The sequence below is a fragment of the Curcuma longa genome, chromosome 4 (assembly GCF_044706935.1).
Source record: "Curcuma longa cultivar G26 ecotype Majalengka, Jawa Barat chromosome 4, ITB_CL_G26_1.1, whole genome shotgun sequence".
In the NCBI taxonomy this organism is placed as follows: domain Eukaryota; kingdom Viridiplantae; phylum Streptophyta; class Magnoliopsida; order Zingiberales; family Zingiberaceae; genus Curcuma; species Curcuma longa.
The window spans coordinates 8,487,324-8,513,935 of record NC_133864.1 but is presented as its reverse complement, the minus strand read 5'-3'; the positions used below and the strand labels follow the sequence as shown (position 1 = coordinate 8,513,935).

Sequence of the window (26,612 nt, the reverse complement as noted above, 5' to 3'; positions counted from 1 at the left end):
AGTCAGAAGGGGAGGAGTGAATAATTCGATTTTTATGGCACAAACACACAATGAAATGGTTAAATGAGTACCAACTCATCATGTGTTGTTCGTGTCAAGAGTATGGAGCAATTGAACACCATATAAGTTGTGGCTAAAACATACTTACTCTAATTGATGTCCACTTGTTTGCGATAGAAGACATGAGTTAAACAGCTGAAAAGAGGATTCCTACTCTTGAATGATTCACATATAACTATTTGGTTATGATAGATGTGTCAATTCACAAAAACTCTTTGCGCGGTAAGGATGCAAACCTAACAATTCAAACACTTGAGTAAGAAGTGATGCATTAAATCCAAAAACACGACTATAAAGCATCCAACATTATGGTTTGAATCCCCAGTTAACGAGGAAAGAATAAATATTCCATCGGGAGCTAAATCATGAATGCTCAATATGAACAGTTAAGTCTTGTATACCCAGCTCATGATACAAACCATGCACATAGTGCAGAATTGGAAGAACCTCTGCTCCTCTCTTAACCTGGATAAGATACCAAGATACATTACAGAATTTTTCACAATAACATATGGGCAAAGATATATACTGCAGCTTTAGGTATTTATAAGTTTCACTTGATGAATAGAAATCAAAGCTATTAACGAAGTGCACGAACTCTTCTAACCCCATCCCCACCCAAAGCTATTATTTTGGTGAATTCAACTCTGTTTCCTAAAATGCAGACTTCAATATATTTGACAGATGGAAGTCAAATATCTGGCGAAAAAACAATAGAGAATGAGATAAACAAAAATATATTGAATCATAAATAGAGTCCGGGTTCCATTTCTATAAATAATGGCAACAAATATGGATAGTTAGAGAAATTAAAGAGACTCGTGATTCCTATACTTCATATTTCTTTTGGGGGAAAAGAGGAATTAGCTTATCTTGAAGATTTGCTCTTTATCCATTCAATGAGTAGACAATTGAACCATATTCAGTATGATGGTACCAACTAAATTCTGAGTGCTAACTTATCAATGGAATCTCATTGTCCATACGTAATAAATTACTATGGCATTGAATTTATAAAGAAGAAAATTAGTAACAATCAATGTACTTCAATGTCAAATCGCAATTATGATAGAAATAAAACATTTGGTCTAACTCTTCTTTGGTATCAAGGTAATAACTATAAATGGTTGCCTTCTGGTAAAGGGTAAAAGGGAAATATAATGAGATATACAATGCATTAGAGAAATGATCATTACTCTTGGAACAGGTTATTGTATTCCACCTCTTATAGAGAAACAAGGGTTCATTATTTAATGGAACTTTTGAATATTCTATTTGAAAGCTATCAGTAGTGTTGGGCATAGTCGAATACATCATAGTGGTCCTTGCTACAACTAAATATTGGAAGGGAAGCATGCCCACCCATTCATTTTTAGAGTTCATTTTTCAACTTGGAGGTTTTAAACAATGGAAACTAGAGTTATAGAGTTAACTTGGGCAATCTAGTGAAGGATTCAATTAACGTATATTTTATCAAGTTTGCAAGCTCTTTTGTAGAATTTCAAACCTGAACACAAAGAGAGCCAATGGCTTGACCAGGTACAAGCTCCCAAAATCGAGCATCAGAGACTTCAGAAACATCCTCAAGCGAAGTTACCTAACAAATATTTCAACATGAAAATAGATTGGAAATAGATTATGCAAAAACTCAGTAAGCGAATGAATTGAGGAATTTGCACATACTTGTCTCCAGCATTTGTTAAGGGCAGAAGAAGGTACACTTGTAGGAGCCATCTGGAGTAAAATGCTGCCTGTTGCTCTAAAAAGTGGCATCACCACCATGAATACTGCAATTGAAACAAGGCCCAAGCACAAAACTTCGGCATTCTCAACCCTGGAAATAGGAATGGAAACAATGGACTTATCCTTTTTTTGCGCAAATTAGTGTATCCATAGATAACAAGAAATCAGCAATGATGGGAACCAAATAGATTATTACCCCAAAGAAAGAAACCACGATGCCAAAATCAAACCTGCACTGCAGAAAGTAAAAAAAGAAACCACATTAGAACACGTTCGAAGAAATAGGGATTATAATATGCACGCACACAGATATGGAGAGGCTTTTTATACTCAGAAGCTTCAAAGCGGAAATATGGTTCAGGAAGACCTATACCTTCTAATAGAGTCCGCAAGAACATGTAGGAAGACTGAATGATAATTCATGTCTTCAGCATTCCTGTAAACTACATAGAAGTTGTGGAATCACGATAAAAAGTTTTAAAAGTTAGATCAACACTGTAATCAAGACAGTAGAAGACATGTAAACCACAGTGACAATACAGCATAACTATATTGACACGTGCATAGATATAAATAACTTAATTGGAAATTGTAATCAAGACAGTGAAAGGCATGAAAACCACAGCGTGAATGCAGCATACCTATATTGACACGTGCATAGCTTCGAAAGAACCAAACTCCAATTAAGTTCACCAAAAGATTGGTGACAGCTGAAACAATTAGGTAATGCCTACAACAAAAGAAGAAAAAAAAAAGTAAGGAACAAAAGTCCCAATAGACCTAGAAAGTAACATAGTCCATGAATAATTTGCTGGTTACAAGTTCAGGAATTGAATATGGATGACATGATTATGCAAATTTTAACCCATCTTTCAGAATGAATTTGCAATACTGACCTATACAAAAATCATCAAAATCTCCAATATCATACTAAAAGTTCATTTTAGTCTAGCAGAAACATCACTTGTAAAAAAGGACATCAATAGAGGAATCATAATCATCCATCAAAAAAAAAGGATTTCCAAATTAAGACTTTGATGGTTATAAGGAATAGAAGCAGACAACAAGAAAAAATGATAAAAAAAAACAAAATGCAAATAATCATACTAAATTGCTCACTACTACAATGGAATAGAAACATCCCAATATAAGCTTGCTCCATTGCAACCTAGGAATAGACAGGGTTAATCAAGAAACCTAAATAAATGCTGGATTAAGATTGCAAACATGATGCTCACAGAAACTCACTTATTGAAACCTGTTCCTCAAGGGTATAAAGCTACTTATGTGTTGGTCAGATCACTCAACATCCTTATTCAAGCCAATATGTTTTGCATTGATCACAAATTAATATGAATGTGAGAAATTCACTTAATGCAGTAGAGATCAAATAAAGTGTTATATGAATATAAATCCAGGTATACCTGTCAAGAGACTACTGATGCTACCAAAACCACACTAAAGTGTTCTTCCAAATGTATATAATTTTGGTTTTCAAATCTTTTTTACATTTACATCTGAAACAGGATGTTTGCATAGTTGTAATCGAATATGGAGTGAACATGCTCCTGAAAATTTAGATAGCATGCCATGTGCCCTTTAAATCAAGAGAAAAAAAAGTAAACAACCATGCCTTAAGTTAGTATCTGAAAGTTAAGGTATAGTATACAAATAATGATGATAATAAATAATGTAAAAGATATGCATATATTGACATTTGGGTTTAATATTTTAAAAAAAAAATGGTATCTATTACAAGAAGTTTGATTTAGTCTTAATAAATGATAAAATGTGAATAAATAAGTTAAGAACGTGGTATGAGACTAATAATTAAGCAATTGATCAATTAGAGTTAGAAATGTAATGGATATAGGGAGTGCTTAATATAGTTAATCTAAATGACCAAATATTTAGAATCTTGACAAATAAAATGTGAATAAAAAGTTAAGAACACGAAATGTGACTAATAATTAAGCGATTCAATCAATTAGAATTAGAAATATGGGGGAGAAATTGAATCAATTAAAGTTAGAAATATGAGGGATATATAGGTAGTCAAAAGAAAATTGTGCTTGATATAGTTAAACAATCTAAATGATCAATTATTCCTAAGAATACATTGAATAGAGCTCATAGCGATATGCTCTTAATTTATATGCATAAAGATTTAACAATGTGGCATGATTCATAACCCCAAAGCTTGCTGATAACCAGCCCATCTTCCAAATTTCACGTAACTATGAAAATGGATACACATTGCAAGATAGGCAATATTCGTACAAGCTGCAAACTGGAAACAAGTTTCCTTACAAGTAGTGGCTTACTTGTGTTCAGATTCATCTTGCATAAATGCATGTAGCGCTTCCACTGCTAAAGAGAACGACAAAAACAACAGAAACAGCTGTCTACACAGGCACCACAGAAACAATCTAATATATTAGCACAAAGAATAGTATGCAATCTTTACATTAGCTGATGAGATATGGGGCAGATGTAGTGTGATGCTCCTGCCCATATACTATAATTACAAATTTAGCAAGAAGTAATAATTGGTGGAAATTGCTACAGATCTAAAATAATCTGATTTTCATTGTCTGCATTCTGAATCTTTCTATATCATGGTTTTGACCTTAGAGCACAAATTCATAATAATAATATTGTTAACCATAACCAGTCCTCCCAATAAGTTCATGAGAGTTTGCATGATGTAAGCATGACATATTGAAGAAAATTCCATGCCTAGATGCACCTCTGACATCAATTTCTTGAGAAAGGGGTTATAAACAAGAATAAGTCAAAAACAAGAATGACACAATACCATATTTGAAGCTGTGCAGTACAAACCTTACAGAGGAATCCGAAATAGAATTTAGCACTGTATAAGAACCCAATAGACGAACTAAAGTTAAATCCTATTTTAAATTATTAAGTTATCTAAACAGGTTAAAATATTGTAGTTTGTTATATTTTTAGAAAGAGAATTTTAGAGATTATTAAGATTTTTAAAAAGTTTGGGGAGTTTTTCAGATAGTCAAGTCGTAGCTTTACAAAGAATTACTCTGATTGCCGGTCTATAAATGTGAGGCTACACACAGGTTGATCGTCCAGCTACAGTTGATTAAGGCCCTCTTCCACATGCAATATCATGGATCCCTCCCACGTACCTGGTCAATCTAACTAGAAAACTGCCACTATGTGATTTTCTCACCTGGTGACTGTCGACTCCACCATCAGCTACCACCAGAACCTAACTTCTTTGAGGTGATCTCTTTGGTTCTTGTAAGATTAACATACAAGCAAACAAGCAACCTAAGCCTACCTGTAGTTCGTCTGACCTACTAGGCTTACATAAGCCTTACCCTATAGGTCTAACCTACTAGGCTTACCCATGCCTAATTTTCCGTTAGGACTAGTCAACTCCACAAGTAGACTTCCCATCTGTCAAACATCCATCTTGTTTGGACTTTCCCTTGCCTAATCTCCAGTTAGGACTAGTCACTTCCATAGGTAGAATTTTCACGTGCTAAACATCTGGTCACCCTTGACCTGTTTGGGCTTTCCCTTGCCCAACCTCCAGTCAGGACTTCTTTGTCCAATCTTCCAAATCAGGACTTCCTTGCCTAATCCTCCAAACTAGGTATTCCTTGCCCAATCTTCCATATCAAGACTTCCTCTGCTTAGCCTCCAGTTAGGACATTCTCTATCTAGCCTCCAACTAGGACTTTTCCTGCCTAGCATCAACTAGGACTTCTCCTTACCCGGTCTAACCGACTAGGACTTCTTGCTAGTCTTCTGGTCAACCTTGACCTGACTATACTTCACTCACATCCAAATATTAGATCTTGTTTGGATCAACTCTTGGTCAAACAGACCAGACCTAAGTGTATTATCAAACATCGAAACTCTAGGGACAGACTAGTGCTCCTTGCACCAACATTAGCAACGCGATTTAAGTAAGACATTATATTCGAATAGTTGTTTGACTGTGTAAGGCTTATCATGAGAATCGGAGATTTGAGTAGTTAAGCTTGGATGATGAACTTTATAGATTGAGTGTGGAGCTGTGAGTAGCTTTGAACTCATGATGGTCATTATGCTTGAAGATGGACCCGAAGATTTAATGTTGTTTGAATTTTTATATTCTTAGGAGCTTTATCATAGGCCCTCGAGGGTGTTTAATAGGTTGTCTTCAGATGATTAGCTATTAAATGGTCAAAAAATGAGGCAGAACTTAAATTGCCCTTGAACCCAAGTTGGGTCGAGCAAAACCAATCAATGTCAACCAAAAGTGATTTTTAGTGAGCATGCTTTTTATTCAGGTATCATGTGTCAACCAAAAATAGTTGGTGTAAATGAAAAATGGTTAGCATCAAGCAATATTACACAAATTTAAATGTTGAGATCTCCAATGGCTATATTGAGAATGTTGGTTCGTACAAGTTGATTTTATTTTGGTTCTAACCTTCCTATCATGATATAGATATCAATTTTAGCAACCATGGATATATTGAATTTATCCATAGAAACTGATGCGTGGATGTAAGGTGATATAGGATGGTAGATGGTCTGGAGTACTGCATATAGGCCTCGTATCACTTGGTATCTCAATCTGGCATAACTTGGACAAAGGATACTCCAACTATCAGGCCATGGCTAAATCAGAATTTACCACATGTAAAAAGTTATGTGGGCCCCTAACCACTACCTAGTAGCTAGTATGAAACTATAGTTTAACCCATTAATTGGACATATACATCTTCAGAAACAATGCTTCAACTATTAGGCCATGGCTAAATCAGTATTTACCGCCTGCAAAAAGTAATTTGGGCCCCCATCCACTACCTAGTAGCTAGTATGAAACTATATTTTAACCCATCGATCGGGTATATACATCTTCAGAAAGGATATTTCAACTATTAGGCCATGACCAAACCAATATCTACTACCAGTAGAGAATTGTTCAAACTCGTACCAGTAGAGAGTTATTCAAACTCGTATAACTATGTATTATTTCAGATAACACTTCATCAGCCCCCTCTGCACTCATGTGGAATATTGACACACAGAAACTCCAACTAAACACACAATTTCTATTGATCATGTATAAATATTTTAGAAATAGCCATGTCAATCACTTTGATTCACACATGTCAAATACTCGTACTTGAGTATGAGTAGCATAGCCTACTAGCAAGCATGGAGAATAGTTTAACCCATCAAATAAAAAGTGGCATGGATATTAGTGAAGTGAAGGGGAAATTTAGAAATTTGTAATGATGTACATTATTCATAAAGATTTTATAAGAAACTTACAGCATTCGTAAAAGCAGCCAACACTTCCAGCCTTTTGTACCTAAATAATTAGGAGAGTATAAAATGATAAATCCTTGTTCCTAAAATTAATCCAACACATACTACTATATAGTGGACAGACTACATTAGAAAACTAGAGAAAAGAAATAAAAGTATGTACAAATGAAAAAAAAGAAAGGCAATATGAAAGAGAAAATGGCTATAGCTAATTCTTAGTACAAGAGAAAATTGGAGGTACTATGGACAGAGAAACTAACCCATAGGTGTATATTTCATCTGGCTTCTTCCGGGAAGCAGCCATGGCAAACAATGAAAAGGTTAAAAGGCCACATCCAAAGGTAAGATGAAATGCATCTGATATCAACCCTAAAAGAAAGTGCACCAGGAATTTAGCTGAACAAATACACATCAATATTCTAATGTTTAATATGGCTGTTATTACCAATGAAATCAACTGTCTGGTAGATTACTATTCAAGTTTCTTATTGCAGTAATTTGACTACTAAAAACATCATCAAAAATATACAAAAAAATTCATTAAGCAACAACAGAAGAGCATGACAGATTTGGGCAAGAATTTCAGATTTGAAATGTGTTGAATCAAGCAAACAATCTCTTTTAACAATATAAACTCGCCTGAAGAAAATAACATCTCATAGCAAGAAAAAAATGTATGGTGACTCGAACCAAAAATAAGAACTACACAGAGAAATATCTTTCTGTATCATAGCAAACACTAATAGTGACATGCATACATGAATGCAAATACTTAATTTCCAACAGCTCTAATAGGACTGCTACACCAGTAATTCAGCATACTAATCATAAGTCAACCTAGTTTTGGCGCAGACACAAAAATTATCAAAAACATGAAAATTTCCCAAAAAAAACTAAACCAAAGAGAAAATTTTGTATATTGATCATGATTTTTGTATTCTTTTATTTATCATTTTCATGTCTCATATTACACTTCAACAAGCATGGAAATACGACATACAACTCAGTCAAAATGTTGTAGCTCTTCAATTATTATTTGAAATTTCTAACCAGGTAAATCCCATGATAAGGTTTGCAGCATATCAAACAATGATTAACAATAAAAATGAGTGAATCAAAAAGTCTGTACAATCTCATAATTATAAATTATAGCCTTAAGGAAAACATCAGAGGAGAACCAGTGGCAAGATGAAGTATTATTTTATCAACCAAACAAGTCTTAAAATACTCCTCGGAGTGCAGAATTTGATCCAACCAAAAGAATAAGATCACTCAGAGGACATTATGGATGTGAAAGAAAATTTTAAATGAAACATCAACCTACAAACATAATACTTTTGATGTACTCCAAATACAAATCTCATTCAGTTGGTATATTTCTCAAATGTGAATAACACATTAAGAACATGTTTATTCATCTTCCATGCCAAAGTCACCACAGTAAGAAATTACTATTTATTAATTACTGTAATTTAAATTTTGTTAGAGTTCTTGTGATGCTCTCAGAGGGTGACATTAAGAGCATAATGTCCCTATCTTTAGTGAAGCTAAAGTCTCCTTCTTCAGGCTTACAGCCATCCTTAGATTATGTCAATTGTCAAAGTTCCACAGTACAATCACAAACCATGGAGAACCTAAGTGAACTTGCAATATCAGCTTAAAAGAGTACGTTATTAAACAAAGAAGAGGTTAGACTATAAGTTAATTATTTGTCAATTTCTTGAAAGTTAATGTATATGTCTCCAGTAACAAGGTGGTTGATTTTCTGTAATAATTTCGTCTCCCAACACGATTGAGCGAAGTTCATATATTCTAATCAAGAAGCTGTAGTGCCTATCCATTATCATTTAATTATACCAAAAAAAAAAACAAAAAGAAGCTAACCATATCAATGAAACGATCTAAGAAGAAGTGCGACAACAATCCAAGAAATTCTCTGACCTACGCGGCCGGTGAATATTCCAATCAACAATTCCGTCGTAGAATATGTCACATTGAGTGATATAAGCAAAGCTAGCCGCTTCATCGCCCGATTCCCCGAGCTTACGCCTTCAACCACCGCCATCAACAAGTGAAGTAACGTGGGCTTTCGGCCATCTCCGCGGACCATAAAAGCGGGCGCACCAGGTGCTTTTCCGCGCTCTTCGCTATCGGAGGTAGGTATACTGATGAAAGAATCACTCCGAGAGAGATGCGCCCGAAACGAATGGCTCCTCTGCGGCGGAAACGGCGAGCGGAGCTCGGGTTGGCGGAAGGACGCCTGGCGCGAGAAGGCGAACCTCCGATCACCGGCATCGAGGCCATAGTCCCCGGACAAGGGCATCTGGTTCGGCACCCGGTGGCTAAACGACGAGCTCCGCGGGGGAGGGAACCTGGGGTCGTTCTCCGCCCTCATCAGATCGCGAGGATCTGCCGGCTGCTCGTCCATCGGGATCCAGACGCCGAGATCTGGGACAGGTCCGGAGAAAGGGGATCGAGGCGAGAAAGGGGATCGAGGCAGCGGCGGGCGAGTAGACGAAGTGGCTGAATCCAGAAGGTTGATTTATTTATCATTTCCATTTCTGAGAGCTAAGTTTCACAAAGCGTTTATGGCGTCTCACGAGGACTTTTCCAATTTCTATGTGCATTTCCTCTTCCAATTCTGGAAAAGTTCGATACATGTCAGGTGACTCGGGCGCGAGCTCATGACGGCCAATTCGAGTTCGGTGTCGAGCTCAGCTTCGTTCTTTCACTCGAGTCAATTGGGTCGCTCTCATGCCAACTCGGATTGCTTAAAAGTCAGGCTCAACGTGGTAGGAGCTGAGCTTGGGATCTTTAAATATATATATATACAAAGGGTATTAGCAATTTAAGAGAATAAAAATAGAATATTCTTTTTTTTTTTCTGTATTTGATTGTTTGATCTTTGACGGATTGTTCGTTAGCGTACCAAATAATGTAATTACACAATATCTAATTTTCTACTTCCTGTAATATTACTACTTCAGGCCGTTAAGTAACACTATTTCTTTTTTTACTATTGCAAAAGTAGGGCAATCCGGTCAGCAACAATTTTATGATAATGATAAGATTAGCATGAAAAATAGGTGACATCAAAAAGTATCGCATTCCTCTCTCACATCGCAGTGGCTTCACCTAATCTTTGTTTGTTGTAGCCTTAGATTGAGTGTGTTAGCTGATTCTTAGAAAGATAATACAATAACAATTAAATTTTTATCCTACTAAATAGAATCGATTATAAAACTTTATCAATCCCTCTTATATCATACAATAACTATTTTTTTTTATCGTCCTGTTCTTTTATACTCTAGTCAAATAATAATTCCTCCTTTAGTGCCCCACTTGTGCCTATGCTTTGAATTTAACTGATACTAATAAAGCATTTATAGGACAAATAGAAAATCAGAGTTCGAATCCGAGCCTCTAAATATGCATAAATTAGAGAGAGGAAGACCGTCGATTTCCATGATTAATCGGATCATTATAAAAAAACTAAATAAATTTACCCTTATTGATTAGTTGTCACTTAGATCTCCATTTTGCTCATAGTAACCCAACGCTCGATTAAAATTCTAAAATCACCCAGAGCCGGATCATGTTCGTGCATCTTCTTCCTTCTTGTTTGCTCCTCACTCTTGCCCGCTAACTTGAAATAGCCAAAGAAGAGAACATAGGAAAGCATACACACACTTGAATGATAAAATAGAAATCAATCGCATCGAGAGGTTCTTGCAAGTTCCATCGGTGCAAAAGGAAAATAGAAATCAAATCGTTCAAGATTACACACTACGTCTAAGAAGAAGTAAATTCACAGAATTAAGATACGATACGAAGGCAAACCATAAGAAGGCAGATCCTCTACAAGATCACTAATCAAAAGATACAATTTTATATCCAAGCAAGCATTCAGGCGCATGGATTATGTACTGAAGAAGGAGAAGAAGAGGTAGGAGAAGGGCCTACTTGGGAGCTGTGGACTCACTCCACCATGGCAGCCCCGCTGCTGCCTTCCGAGCACTCCTCGCCATCGTTGCCGTCGTGGTTGTTGTTCTTGTCGTCGTCGTCGTCGTCTTCCCTGACGCCGCGGATGGACTCCAGCAGCAGCACCCGCTTCTTGAGCTCGGTGACCTCTCTCTCCATCAGGAAAAGCCGCTCCTTTAGCGTCATGTTCTCCTCCTCGAGCTGCGAGATGTGCACGTCCTGGCCGTTCACCCTGCTCTCCAGGAGCTCGGAGGCCGACCCGTGCTCCTCTCCGGGGTACACCATTTCAAACCGGCTCACGTCGTGGTCCAGCCGGCGCTCGACCTCCAAGTGTTCCTCCACGTCGCTCTCGCTCGACGTCTCCTCGTCGTTGTCGTCTTCCTCCTCGCCGGGCCGGATCTCGTGGCTGTTCGGCGACCGGAGACGGATCAGGCCCTTCATGGAGCCGTAGCCGTCGACGCCCCACTCCTCCTTGACCATGTCGGCGAGGTCCTCGCGCGTCGGGGAGAGCTTGGGCGTCGGGAGGACCGCCGGCGTGACGGGGCATGGCGAGACCAGCGGGGCGATGCCTCCGGACTTCTTGGCGCGGATGAGGAAGGAGGTCGTATTCCGGGGGGCGAAAGGGGCGGAGCGAATGAACTTCTTCTTGGGGTAGAACCGGCGCGCCTTTACGCGATTCTCGTACTGGAGCTCTTGGAGCGCCGGCGGATTGTATACGCCAGCCACGCCACCGCCACCAAGAGGCACGCCTCCGGCAGCGGCGGCCGCCTTCTTGTTGCGGTGATCCGCCGCCTTCTTAGCCTTCCAGTTCATGATGCGGCCGGGCATGGCTCCCCCGGGGGTGGCGAAGGGCGGAGGGATCCGGGAGGGGTTGGAAAACCCCATCGGATCCTCCGGCGCCGGAGGGGGCCAGATCCCGAAGCCACGATTCATCATCATCTGCGACGGATCGTTCATCGATTCAAATCTAGAAACCCTAGAACCGTGTCCAGCAAGCAAAGTGAGCGATTGGACCCTAGAAATACCGAAATCGAATAAAGAGATCTAGCAATTTAAGAACCCTAAAAAGTAGGAAAGATTCGTGAAGAAGAAGAAAATGGAATTTATTTGTTTGTTCTTCGTCTTTCTTTCTTCTTCTTCTTCTTCCTCCTCGTCCGCTCGCTCGATCGATCGCCCTTTCTGCAAAGGAAGCTGGAGAAGAATGCTTAATGGGGGAAGCGCATTCATGGAATCGTAGAAGTAGTGGATGAAACGGTTCCAGATTGTTTCTATAAATATTGATATTTAATTTGAATATAATAAAATAGAATGTGAAAAAAAATTAATTAGTTAACTTATTATTATTATTATTATTAAAGATAAAAAATCAAAATAATTATTATATATATATATTATTATATTAAAATATTATTTATTAATTTATCAAAATTATTTAAACTCCATCTAAATTTTTTTAATTTTTTATAACAGCTATTTAATAGTGTATTGTAATAATTACTAACTAACTGTTATAAAATTTTAAAATGATTTATCCAAATTAAAATAATTTTAATCAAATTGATAAAAAAAAATTAATATAATAATATTATATATATAATAATTTTAATTAAAATAAAATATTATATTTTATCAGGGGATAGTTAGTCATAATTTTTACAACAACATTGCAAAATAAGAATATTATCCTAGTGCAACGTCCATTTGATTTTTTTTATTTATAAAAAGAATGCATATTTGATGATTCTTTAAATCCGCTCTTTTGATTTTTACACTATTATTAATAAGGTAAATGATGCTAAAAAAATTTAAAAAAACGTTGAAATATTATTTGCTAAATTAAAATTTTATTATTTAACATCCAATAATAAATCATGAACAAAAATAGGTATGTATTTTAATTTAATAACATAAAGATAAAAATAAAAACATAATCAGCATTTTCCATACAACTTTATTTACACAATGCATAGATTTCTAATAAATTAATAAAATTATTACGTTTCCACAAAATAATAAAAAAATTGTGATAAAATAAATCTATATTAAATACAATGTGATAAAGTAAATATAGTTTTAACAATTTAAAGAAAATTCGCATCTTAAAAAGATAATTGACAAACTTGTATAAAATAAAATTTTCTAAATTGTTAAATATTTGTTAAAGGTAAACGTTGTACAATTATACGTTAAATTAACCAAACAAAAGCAACAATTTGCTAAGTCCATCGTGGTGGAGCATAGGGATGTAAATGAATTAAGTGGAGTTAAATTTTATAGTGTTCAAATTTATTTATATTATAATAAATCAAATTAAATAGAATCTAAAATTTAAATTATTAAAATAATTATTTAATTTTAATTTTATTTTATTTTTTATGAGTTTAAACTTCATTCAAACTTAATTTAAATTCAAACTTATTTAATTATTTAAAATTTTTATAATTTTTAAACTTAATTAATTAATTAAATGAGGATATTTATTCATTTTCATCAAAAAATTTATTTATTCTATATCTCTGCTTTATCGTATTAATCAATTATGATGAACAATTTACAATCCCTATCCCTAAACATTAAAAAATTAAACATATTCAATCTTATTCATTTAAATTTATAAATTATTTAAATTTATTTATTTGATTAACTTTATATGTATTAAATAAATAATAAACTGAGTGTTCATTTACCGAGCTAGTTGAGCAAATAACAATGTTCTAAATGACATTTGATGAAAGACAAAATATGTTATGGTCAAAAATCATCCGAGCAAAATCAGATTTAATAAAAATAGATGTAAGCCAAAAACGTGTTATGGTCAAAATATCATCCGAGAGGAATCAGATTTTCAACTCGGTGAAGGAACGAGAACAGGGAGTTTCTTATGGTGGTGTAAAACCTTCGAGTGATACAGCCGATTTAGCCAAAACCCGTTCCGTCCGACATATTTAAGACAGACAAATTCACCAAGCACCTTCTTGAAATAGGAATAGAGCTTATGGTTTATGACCTAGAGAGAAAAAATGGAGCCAGACAAGTTAAATGACAAGATAAACTACTTTTTGTACACATCCGAGCCACTTGAAAACTTTCCCTTCAGATCCTTTCAAGTTTCAACAAAAGATCTCCGCGAGTGCCATGGAAGAAACAATGCCAAATTGGAAATCTCGATCTACTCTATTCCTAGCAGCCTCAGAGAGTCTGGAGCGACGAGGAATACACGCCTTTCACTTCTGTGGCGAAAAACTACAACTCCTTTATAAGCTGTCCTAGGAATGCCATCCTGAAAATTAGAACAAAACGAAAACATTAGATGGCATCCAGACTTTTTGAGTGTAGGAAATAGGATACCAGAAGTTAGTCGGTCGATAGATCAACCAGAGAAACATTCAGAGTTGAGAGAAGTTCTATCGAAAAGTCTGAATATTTCAGAAACATCTGTGAGGTTCAAATGCTGACCTAACGGGTCCATGAAGTTATGAAATTGAAGTTTGTTCGAAAAGAAAATATCAAATATGAGATATCATTCAAATAGAATTGTCATAAATGAGAGAGCAAGTAACTGCACCGTGCTTGGATGAGATATTACATTGGAGTTGAAAGCAAAACAATGTTGATGATGAAATAAATGAAAATACGATTAAGAAAAAAATAACTTGGTTTGGATAAGTTAATTGCTCTTAAAATGTTGATTATTACAAACTCCAGTGTTACCCACTGTCGTAATAAAAAGAGTAAATATTCAACCATTAATCTTCTCTCTTCTGTTTTATGCATCTGACACCATTCTCGATGGGAACGGCAAGATGCACAAAAAGGGTATACCTCCTTAATAGTTGGATTATGTTGAACTAAATTTAGCAAAAGCAACTGCCAATCACTGAGTTGATAATGATATAATTGTTGGGTTGCAAGGCAAACATATTTCAACTATTCATGGGTTTATTATCTCCATTGGTATGAGGCATTTTGGGGAGAGCCCAAGAACAAAGTCATAAGAGCTTAGACCCAAAGTGGACAATATCATGTCATTGTGGAGATACGAACATCCTTTTGGACCTAACAATAATAAGACAAATATTTCAACTATTTGGGATTGGATATATTAATCTTCTCTTGTCATTTTTAACGGGTATAAGTGTATAAAAATGTCATTTGTATCGAAGCTGAAAGCATTGTATACTAATATTTAGACTCTAGAGCATCATAATAAGTAAACCAGCAACTGAACATTACAAAATCAAACTTCCACCCTGACATTGGAAATGCCAATGGCATCTTTATCAACAGATACACGAGATGTGAACTGATATCGATATGTTACAAAAAATAAATCAAATTTCAGGTGCTGAATAGCCAAGTGAATTGCAAGGAGAAAAAAAAATTACCTTCCATTCATCAAAAATTCCAAATTTGCGAGCTATCTGTTCAAAGTGCCCCTGGTCGTGATATTGGATTTTTACATCACTGGTAAAAGTGCGTGCCTTTAGAATGGATTCAGGTTCCCGAATAGGTCTGGCATCAGAGACCATTTTAGCAAAATGACTCAAAAATTTATCCTGCAATTACCAGAAAGATTTTCTTAGTTGCATAAAAATTGATAGACAATACAGACAGGCCTTAGAGATGGTTTAGAAATCACAAACATGACCATGTCCCTTTGCATTCATATCATAGATGGCGAAGCACATAACATACATTAGAAATTGTATTACCTCCATCAGGAAGCTCAGGTCAGCTGACTTCCAATCAACCTATGAAATAACAAGAAGAAAGAAAGGCAAGATTAGAAGACTCGGAATAAATTTAAAACCAATATAAAAACCACCTTTAACCTACTTGGACATCATTTAGTTTAATAGGCTCCAGATATTGTCTAAAGAATTGTCCCATGCTAGAACCCTGTAAAACAGAACTAACATGTGAACAACAAGCATCCATATGAAGAACAAATAAAGGAAGCCAAACGAGCAGGTGAGAATTCCCATTGCATCATTATTGAGAATTTATGCTGTACAGATGATTATTCTTTGTTTCCAAGATATCCATCTAGTAAACAAGCAACCTGTATCTAACCATAGGATTCAGAAATAACAATTCATCATCTCAAGTTTCTCATATGTAAGGAACTGGCAACAACATTACCTCAGCTCCTTTGCTAATGAAGTTATCAATATTAGTGGTAAGTAAAGACCTCAAAGTTGTTGGAAGAATGTAATCTCGCAAGTATAGAAATTCTATAATCAGCAGACCTAACCTTTAAAGTTCAAACATAAAAGTCACCAACCATGTAGTATGGGAAGAGTGATTAATCAAAGACTGATTTTTAGATAGATCTTGTAATTTCTAAGTTTAAGCTGCTGACTAAATGGAGGTCGTGGTAATTATATGAGAACCTCTTACAGTCACAGACCTTGGACCTGCATAGGCACCACATCATGAATTTGTTTTTGCTTAAGAATTACATGATAAGGTTGAAACAAAAAATTGACAGCTTAAAAATGATTATGTCAGAGGACCTGAGATAATTAAACTGGCACATTGACCAGTACACTTTGTTTTCACTATTCAACAACTGAAACAAAATCAAGAGGTAATTCAGCTTACACAGGCAATAAGTGATACCAAATTGATAGGATTTGTCCTATGGAGGAACCTTGTTTTTCCAAGGGGAAAAGTAATGTAATTATTTGCATTATATGAATTTAATTAAGCGAAAGAGTAAATAAGAAATTAACCAATTATAGTAATATAAAAATGTATTGCTAGGAAAGCAACTCCATTAGAACTGCACCCAAAAATTTCACACAATCTGACAACCATTCTCAAACTCATTAAAGTATATAGGAGTAAACTTTCATATGGTTAAAATCGAGCAATGCTAATAATAATGATAACTTACATGCTCACCAAAGTTGTACGTTCTGCAAATTTCTGGGCGGATAAACTGACGATCTTTGTGCACCTCCTTTAATCTCACCCAGTCATCCCAATAAGTAATATAATGTCAAGGAAACATAACGGACAAAGTAACAAACTTTGATCTAGAAATTTGAAAATAGATCATTTTTTTACACACAAGGATATGCTTTAGGCCACTTGGGTGATAGCTCATCCCATGTAGATTTTGTTAACATCCACCCAAGACCAGGAAAAAAATCTGATCGGTAGAGAGCTCCTGTGAAGTATGAACTAGAATGATAAACAGTAAATTTTTAAAAGTTAACCTTTCAACACCTTCCTCTTGCTAGAGAAAGTCAAGAAGGCCTCTTGTAAAGTGACACTCAGTTTCAAATCCAAAGGAAAAGGGGACTCACGAGGATCATGGACAAACTGCTTTTGTCCATTGTCATTCCATGAGGAAACAGCCATTATGGTTCTTCAAATCAAACAAATCAGTATGTTGCAAATATCTGGAAGAGAAGTTAATGAAAAGTAAGAACAGAAATAACAAATCAAGAAGGAACATACTTGTCCTTGTCAAGTAGAGTAGCTGTTGCTTCGAAATAGTCAAAAAAATCTGGAGCAATCTCCATGTCATCTGTTTAATGACCAAAAACCTTCTAAAAATGAAGAAACAAAAAATAATGAGAACAAAATGTTTGAAACAATAAATATTAAGTAGATGAAACCTTCTAATATGATGACTCGATTGAAATTGTGGCTGAAGAATAATTCATCCAAAGCCCATTTGTAGTGCCCTGAAAAATTTCCATGTTCCAGATTTAGAGTAAATAATCTTGCATGATAAGACTAGAAAAATATGATGCTTACTAGCAATCTTGTAATATGCAGTTATTTCTCCAGGTCTTTCTGTTGCCACTGGTTTAAAATCTAGGTGCTGCAATATAGTCAACAATCAAACCCAGCTTTACAAATTTTGACACTGAACATGCGATATGAACTTTAAATATTATGCAACAGTTTGCAAATAAAAAATAGTTTTCTTATTATAAGCTATACTATGTAGAGGATTGGCTGCGTGAACTGTTAACAAGAATAAAAGAAATAAATAACCACATTCGTGACCAACACTACTACTGATGTTCCAGATTAAATTTCCTGTGATTGGTGATCTCACAATGCGATAGCTATTGAATAAAAATGTAAACTGTTTGAAAAAGGATACTTGTAAATTGTAATTATTGTCATTAAGCCATTATGAATTATATAGTCGCAGGTAGAACTAAAATTCCAAGTAGATTCAACTATTTAGACCATGGTCTGAAATCTCATGACACTAACATGGCCAAAAAGTATTGTTCCACTATCACAAGGGCCATCTATCCTATACAGCAATCGATGTTGATGAGTGTCTTTTCATGATGACCCACAACAGACTTTGGTACGCTTTAGCATGCATGAAGATGAATTTAAATAATATTTTATTTTATCTTGTTTCTCTAAAATTCTAATTCAATTATTTGGATAGTAAAGGCCTGAATGGGGGTGAATAGACAATAGAAAATTTTGACAACTAGCAACTCAAAATAAACATTAGATTCAAGTGTTTGTGTGTGATATGCAGTGGATGTGTGAAATATGCAGAGGAAAGCAAGTAAAAACACATAATAAATTTTTTAATGTGATTTGGAGGTAAACTCCTACTCCATGGGCCATATCATGTTTGGTTAGACATAGTCCTAAAGAAAAATTTACTAATAAGGACTGAGCAAAAGTTCTCTTACAAGTTTAGCAAATCTAAAACCCTAGATTGCTTGAATATAATGATACCTCTAGATCAACCATAGAGGATTATAATCTCTTTTGAAAGATTTAAAATTAGTGCAAAAGAGACAAAGATACCAATCTCACTATAGAGAAATATAGATGGACTAGGTGAGGACTGAGGAGTTACCAACATGAGAGCTCTATGCGCGATTGAAGCCTTGATTTCAAGGAAACCCTTTGGAGAGGGATCTTGCTCAACATAGATGAAAGGACACCAATGGAAGATGCTTCTATGAGCAAAGCCCTCCCAAAAGAACATTTAAATAAAGTCTCCGACAGAGAGTTTCATACCATAGCTGAACTATTTTGGTCCGCCAAAAAAGTTGATCAACAACAAATAGTAACTACTAGAGATAAAATATTCAAAAATCTAGAGACCCCTTGGAAATTGGTTGAGCAAATCTCCACAATTAGTCGACCAACTTTCACAGTCGGTGTGTTTTTAGATTTTTCTTTTACTTTTATCAACCCTCCACAGCTCGACGGTCAACCCAAATCCTAAATCAGCCCTTCAAACAACTTAAGAGCTCTTAAACTTTTCTAAGCTACTTCATCAGCCCAAACCATCAATCTAGATCTTTCAACCTTAAATGTGTGTAGTCCTCAATACTAGGACTTTGACTCAAAACCAATGCCAAGCGTCAAATGACTTTATACAATGTTCTCTTAGTAACTACACTACTACTAGATACAACATTTACATTCAATGCAACCTTCATGACATACATAAAACATAACATTGTATCTTTGGGCCTTTAAGTCCACCTTCAAAGTTTGATAGCATTCCTTTGAGGTTGAGCTTTCCATAACTACATACTTGATCCAAGTAGTCCATCAATCAATTTTGAATAGTATCATCTTGTACACTCAATTCCATAATTTGAAATCTCATACTTTGTCAAATGGCAAAGTTGAAAGGTAACATTTTGATAATTTACCAAAACTCGACACGACCATGCCAATATTCAACACTCGTTAGCATGTTACAACATATATGAAGACGAATCGAGATAATGTTGTTATTTTTTGTAACTTGTGTGCACGCAAAATAATGCTAAATCTGTAGCATTACAGATGGAGCACCAAGTATGAACTTAAGTATATAGATGTCTTATATTCTTCTTTATCTCTTTCCCTCTACCACCTCCAATTCACCAATGGTACTATACATAGAAACATCAACATGACAACAACACAATATCATTCTAGTAAAAAACTGAAATTCCAGTACAATTTGAGATTTTGAGCCTTATCATGATTAAAAATCTAATTCCATGCTAAACGGCATAGTCAAAATGTATTGTTCCAATACATTATCGAAATTTGATAGTACTTGGCGCTCAATTCTATTTGGCACAAGTAATCTCTCTTGTGTTGTCGTGTTAATCATGTCAATAAGTATATTGTATCATGCTGACACTCGCTACCCTTAGCATGCTACAAAACACACCAACATGAATTATAATTTGTAGCTTATTTGTGTACAACATAATATCAAAATTGAATCATTTCAAATGAAATAAAAAGTCTGCACTTAGATATATAGTCATCTTTTCCTTTTTTTTTTCTTCATTTCCTTTCTCTTTTGCTTCTAATTCACCACTGGCACCATAAGTCGGAATATTGACGCAACATTGATACTCTATCGTTCCAATCAAAGGCCGAAACTCCAACACATCTCAAAATTTTGAATCTTGTTTTAAATCTTGTTCCAGGTATGTAGAAGTGTCCTCTTCATTTTCTATTCATCACGTTTCTCTCTCCATCTCCACTTTGCCACTGATACTATGTGTCAACACACCAACACAAAGACTGAAACTCACTCAAAATTAGATTTTGAAGTTTTCTTTAGAGTATTACAAAAAAGATTAGAGTCACCATCTGACATGAATTTCAATCAGCTCAACAGAGAAAGATAACCATTGAAGAATAAGGAAAAGAACAAGTTTATACTAGGTGAAACTCTAAAATTATCTTTTTCATCAATGAAGGTAGCTTTTAAAACAGAACTTGATAAATTCCTAATAATTTATAATGATTAGATGACAAAGTAGGAATGTTTGCAATTTAAACCTGCAGATATGTTATCTCATTATAACTCATAGCTTTATTTTTAACATCTGGATTTGTTCCATCCTGAAAAACAATTACATTTGTCAGATAGAAACCAGCTTTAGAATAATTTATAAAAGAAAGAATGAGAGACTGCACATACAAACCTGAGAAATAAAAAGAGGAAATTTAGAAGAAACTGACCTCTGATACCTGAGAACAAAAAAAAATCCATCATGACTTGTCTAATCTTATGAAATGAATATTTTATTATGGAAATTGCAAATAACTACACAAAAATAAAGTCCTTTAGCATACTTTAAAACAGATTTGACAGTCCTCTCAAGATAGTCAGGTCGATTGCATGCCATGATTACTACAGCTGCTACAGGTTCCTGCAACAAGGACACACAAGTAAGAAAAATGCAAAGGCTCATCAGCTGAAAATGAGTCAAGCAGTATACGGAGTAAGCATACCCCATTTTTCCCTATCAAGTTTTGTAAACTCTTTTCTGCATCCAAGGTTAATTAGATTAGAAAATTACTTCCACATTCATGTACTAGCATGCAAATATTCACTTACCCAAAAAAATACCAAAGTAATCAAGGCTGTTAGTGTCAAACCAATACATTCAAACACAAACGACCACCAAACTAGATGGTTGATTTGTTAATGATTTGATTCAACAGCCAAGTCAGCATCATGCATCTCTTTAAAGTCACATATGGCAACGATTACAACCAAAGTATCCTCCCTCCTTTCTTGTTACAAGTGGCACTTGTGTTACCTCCTCATGCTTTCTTGCTCACAATTCAAATTATTGGTGCTCCTAACCATTTTTGTATCAAAGCAAGTTATGAGCAAAGCCATCATCTGATGATTAGGAGACCCCATGAGAAAATATGAGGATCAAACATGTAATCCCATCGCAAGGAAGAAATCACTGGTCGAACTCAACCACTGCTTAGTCCTACTGATTCACGAATTTGAAGCATCTTTCAGCTCTTTCAAATCATCAAATGGAGGTCATTAAAACCAAAGTATCCCCATCTTTTCTTGTTACAAGTGGCTCATATGTTTCCTCATTCTTTGCTGCAAATGCATTTCCCTTATTGAAAACCACTTGTTCAACTAAAATATAATTGTTCTTTCTTTCTGCTACCCTCTACTGCACCACACAGAAGAAGAATCTACCCTTCTCTTGCCCCTTCTCCCTACTTTTTGAATTATTCAAAAGGAAAAAAAGGGGGTGGAGGTCAAAAAAATACCCAAAAACTTATTTGATCAAAACACATCACCTTAAAAGTTCTTCCACAGTCTCACCCATAGAAAACAATGCATCAAACCCATCAACTCAAAAGTTCTCCCACCCATATAAAACAATGCATCAAACCCAAACACTTTCCACTATCCTGAGGCATTGTGGGTCTTAAAAGAGAAGAAACAAAGCAAGTCTTAGACCATACATTCTGCCCCCTTGATTTCTCCTAATTCCACATGCCCCATGGGATCCATCCTTAGTTGTGACTATCCCCCCTATTTCCCCCTTTCTCTTCTACTGACAAACCAGTCCACTTCTTGCTTTCTATGTGATTTGGGTTGGTTACTAGAACTTTTTAAGTTGTTAGCATGGTTTCATTTTTTTTTTTTTTTGTTTTGGTTGGATATATCTGCATGTGGAATTGTTGTATCGACTGTATTATAACTTTTGTGAAATGTTTTGTTAGCATGTAAAATGGTTTGGAACCCTACACAGCCCCACAGCCCAGTTTGTTGGTCAACTAACATCTAGAGTTGGTCAACACACTTTTCCAACAAGCATTTTGGCCTTGACCAAACCAACGATAGGTTGACCAATGGTGCTTCCTAGGTTGACCAAACCCTATTCTTCAGCCTATCACTTCTAGGGTAGTGTGTGAACCGAAGGCATTACATGTTTGACAAATAATTGTATTTAGTCTTAGTTATATTTGCAGCGGCAAGATGTTCAACAGACTACCCAAGCATTCACAATTCAAATCCCAGCTATGATGCACTGCAGGGCATTTTCCTCCAATGGGATGAAAAATCTAAGACGTTGGCTGTTGGGCGAGGAGCCGCTCACGCTTATGGATTTACCCGATGGGCGAACCGAGGGGAAGGTCATCCGCCTCCCGAATTAGTTGAGCTCAAGGTCCGAACACCAAGATTATTAAAAAAAGTATATAATCTAAAAAATATTCACCTCTCTTTTGTTTCCTCTTTCTCATTAGTCCCTCTGCTAAGAAGATCAGTGTTCTCTTAAAGAATACTATATATCCTAGCACGTGATTTTGCTCTTTGGTGTTCCAAACAATTGGTATAACTTAGCCAACACCCCCACAAGGGAGAAGAGAATATTCTTTCATTATGCTTTATGAAAACAATGAGAATGGAGTCTCTTCTATAAGTCTTACAATAACCTAGTCCCATATGAATTGAGGCTAAACCCCAGATTGCTTGAAAAATTAATACTAAAATCAAACCAAGTAGGAATAGAATAGAATAGAAATGAAAACTATCCCATCAGACAGTATTTAATTCAAACCAATTTATTTTCAAAAGGGTCTATTTGATTTGCATCTCTCTCTCTTAGGCCCTCTTTATTACAGCATGGAAAACAAAATAGGGAGATAAATGACAAGGGAAAGAAAGATAAGTGGAGCTGAAGATAGAATTAAAAAACTTCTGTCTTGTTTACTTGGAAGATAGAAAGATGCAGAGAAATTTTTTAGACATTTCTTTAGTCTTCCATGGTACCCTTTTCTTTAATCTTCATATCCACTTTCTGTATTGTTACACATACATACACAATTGTAGTGCAGATATATTGAAGCTTCTGTAGGTGAGACTTTTTTTTAAATTTAGGTGCAATACTCTTCTCTTTTTTTCAGCTTTGTGTTTTTTTTTCTAATTTTAAGTTATGGTTCATTTTCAGTAATGGTAGAATCCCATTTCCAGCTTTTGACCAGTTTGACTGTTTTTTGTGTTATCAGATCAGCCAATAAGATCCATTTTCAAAAATAACAAACAAACTTGACTATTTCTTCAATATTTAGTACACGATTGAAATAATTCAGCAAATAATCTTGAAGTTTAATATCTTGTTTGACCACATATTGCATTCATGGTCATGCAATATGACCCTCTACCCCTCTCTCTCTCTCACTCACTTTCATTACACACACTAGGAAGCTTTAAACAAAGACATGAATCTTGGGCTGATCATACTTAAACAGTAGACAATTGAGGACGTGCAGTTTATGCTAAGATATCTGACCAGCCATATTAACTATTGTTCAAACTTCTGGTTCATGGTTCATGCAGATTCTAAGCACAAAACAATAGTGTAGAGATATCAAATTCACTGCACATAAATTAATAGAATCTCCTCTTAGACGATAACCTACAAAAAAAATTAATGAAAAACGTACTTTTAAGATCTTGAAGTAGGGTCTTCAGTTGATCAGATTCTTCATCTTTATGTTTGTTTGCTTCTGATACATCAGCGAGACATTAAAATTAAAAAAGAAAACTCTCTCAAAAATGTTTCTGTGATATCAACTAAAACTGTATAGCAACTCATAATTATATGGTAATCCATGCATTTCTTATGGTTAACCAAACAAAAAATTCATAGCATGATGACATTATAAAAGCACTATATGCTGAAAGCGCTGCCACACTCATCATGTAGTTGCACAAGGTGTATGCGGTGACATCCTAAAATTTGAAAGTACAAATGACAATATAGACCAAAATGGTAAGTCCTTGCATAATCAAAGTACAGAGAATTTAAATCTAAAAGAAAGTAAAGGTGCATGTTTCCATCTTGAGTATAGTATATTTCAAGTTAATACACTAATGCCTTTTATGTGCTCTCATTGGTACCACCAAAGCAAATTGATTTGAAATAAAGAGAAATCTATTTAATTCAAAACTCAATTTACACCTTCTAACGCTACGATTTTCCCTTGTTGTGTGCTTATCTGATCAATCAACAAACGCATTTGACTTGTGCACCGATTTTCAGATTCCACCTGTATACAATTGAAGCACAATCCATATCATGGAACAAGCAAAAAATATTTTATATTGTAAACAACTAAGTGTCAGTGATGCAACCATAAAAATCTATGCCACTGAGATTATCAATTGGACATTGTAAAAAAATACCTTGAGGCCAAATCATCGGTTTAAATAACAAAACATCTGGGAATGGTATAAACTGGTGTCTATGACATATATTAGCTACGGCAAAAAAATATATAACACCATATAGAAGACATAAAATACCAAATAAAATGGGACTACAATGTAACTAACAGAGACAATAAAGCATTTAATTACTACTAAAGTATCAATATGTAGGGCAGTGTATCTTACAACAGCAGCCAAGCGCTCTGCATACTCAGATTGTGCAGTGAAAAGACGCACCTAAAGTCATTAAGTGTGAATAAATTACATCAGGAAATATTTGCAGTTCTCTGTTGAAGCATACTTGGTTACTGGCATGTAAAATGTAAAAGCATTCATAAGAAACAATAATCTAATAGCATGAGTGAAAAAACAATAGCATGAGAATGAATTTTCCATTGCAGAAAATAATTCATCAAGAAGAGATACACAATAACATTTATTTTCAAGGTGGACAGGAGGAAGTGGAATGAAAAAAATAATAGACACTTTCTTCCTTTCAATTTCCATGAAGCAAACAAGATGAGTGGATGAATGAATAAAATAAATTTCTTTTTTTTCCGCTCAACTAAACTACTCCCTTTCTCTACTAAGTCACCCCCTTAAAGAAAAAAACACAGCAAAAAACACTGAAGGTGTGTATATGATCAGATGATGCAGTCAATTATAGAAAAAGTTCTAGTGACAATATTAGGAAAAAAAAGGCTTATTTTCATTCTCCTAAAACCTCATACTACTATTAATCGCCTTCTAGTCAAATGCCACGCTTTCTATTCTTTCCACATATATTTTGTGGATATTTAATCTGTCTACTTAATATCAGCGACCCCAATGCATAGGTTTCCAGAGCTGTAAAAGCGACGAAACTATTTATCATCCTGCGAGCTGGTTATTCAAAAAATTCAACCCTCGGAAAGACACCTTATTACCCAAGTCTAAAAAAAAGATCATTGTTTGACGAATCGAAAATTTAAAATTCCGTTTGCAGAGAACAAAAATACTTATACAGACTAACACAGTCGAAGGAGCAACGGAAGCAACCAGATCAGCACGACCAAGTACCGGGAAGGACTAGATTCAGCAAACCTGGATGTAGATAAAGGCCGCGACTGCTATGACGAGAAGGATTCGGATGTCGCAGAAACGTCTCGCCATGTGGTAGCTGCAATCTCACGTAAAGTTTGCCAGCCCGCGATTCCGATGCTTGGATCGGCGGCAGGTCTTCGATCTCGCGAGACTGCTTTCCTGCTCGTCTTCAGCGAAGAAAATGAATCGATCGTCAAAGTCGACAGTCTTCGTGGGCCGAAAGTGAACCCGCCCCGGTCACGGCAGACCGCAGACCGGTTCTGCGGTTCATTTCACTTATTCCATCATGAACAAGATGGAATCGTAAATTATAAATAGATTATTACCTTGACAATTTTAAAATGATACTCTTTTGATAATATAAATAAAATATTACTCTCTTACTTCACTATAATTATTATTCGAACAAAAAATCATAATAAACTATACCGAAACC

The 26,612-nt window shown here is 35.4% G+C and overlaps 3 protein-coding genes across 3 annotated transcripts; all 3 read right to left on the bottom strand.

Moving 5' to 3' along the window:
• Positions 1–187: 187 nt before the first annotated feature.
• On the bottom strand, positions 188–9,626 carry LOC141828372 (metal tolerance protein C2). Its single transcript, XM_074715799.1, has 10 exons — positions 9,055–9,626; positions 7,374–7,482; positions 7,117–7,156; positions 4,128–4,204; positions 2,445–2,533; positions 2,177–2,246; positions 2,000–2,038; positions 1,744–1,894; positions 1,568–1,657; positions 188–525 (listed from the first exon to the last, which is right to left on the bottom strand). The coding sequence occupies exons 1-10, from the start codon at positions 9,539–9,541 to the stop codon at positions 424–426; spliced, it is 1,254 nt and encodes a 417-aa protein (XP_074571900.1). The 5' UTR covers positions 9,542–9,626; the 3' UTR covers positions 188–423.
• A 1,182-nt stretch (positions 9,627–10,808) lies between these two features.
• On the bottom strand, positions 10,809–12,325 carry LOC141825918 (uncharacterized). The gene has a single exon (XM_074713180.1). It carries the CDS (start codon positions 12,049–12,051, stop codon positions 11,092–11,094), a length of 960 nt encoding a protein of 319 aa, XP_074569281.1. The 5' UTR covers positions 12,052–12,325; the 3' UTR covers positions 10,809–11,091.
• Positions 12,326–13,979: 1,654 nt separating this feature from the next.
• Positions 13,980–26,332, bottom strand: LOC141826621 (alpha-1,3-mannosyl-glycoprotein 2-beta-N-acetylglucosaminyltransferase). Its single transcript, XM_074713884.1, has 18 exons — positions 26,177–26,332; positions 25,280–25,330; positions 24,846–24,933; positions 24,328–24,390; positions 21,352–21,386; positions 21,193–21,269; positions 21,042–21,087; positions 20,896–20,958; positions 17,866–17,932; positions 17,724–17,792; positions 17,563–17,632; positions 17,409–17,470; positions 17,180–17,269; positions 16,994–17,088; positions 15,931–15,993; positions 15,807–15,845; positions 15,480–15,650; positions 13,980–14,374 (listed from the first exon to the last, which is right to left on the bottom strand). Exons 1-18 carry the CDS (start codon positions 26,243–26,245, stop codon positions 14,264–14,266), a joined length of 1,329 nt encoding a protein of 442 aa, XP_074569985.1. The 5' UTR covers positions 26,246–26,332; the 3' UTR covers positions 13,980–14,263.
• Between the last annotated feature and the right edge of the window lie 280 nt (positions 26,333–26,612).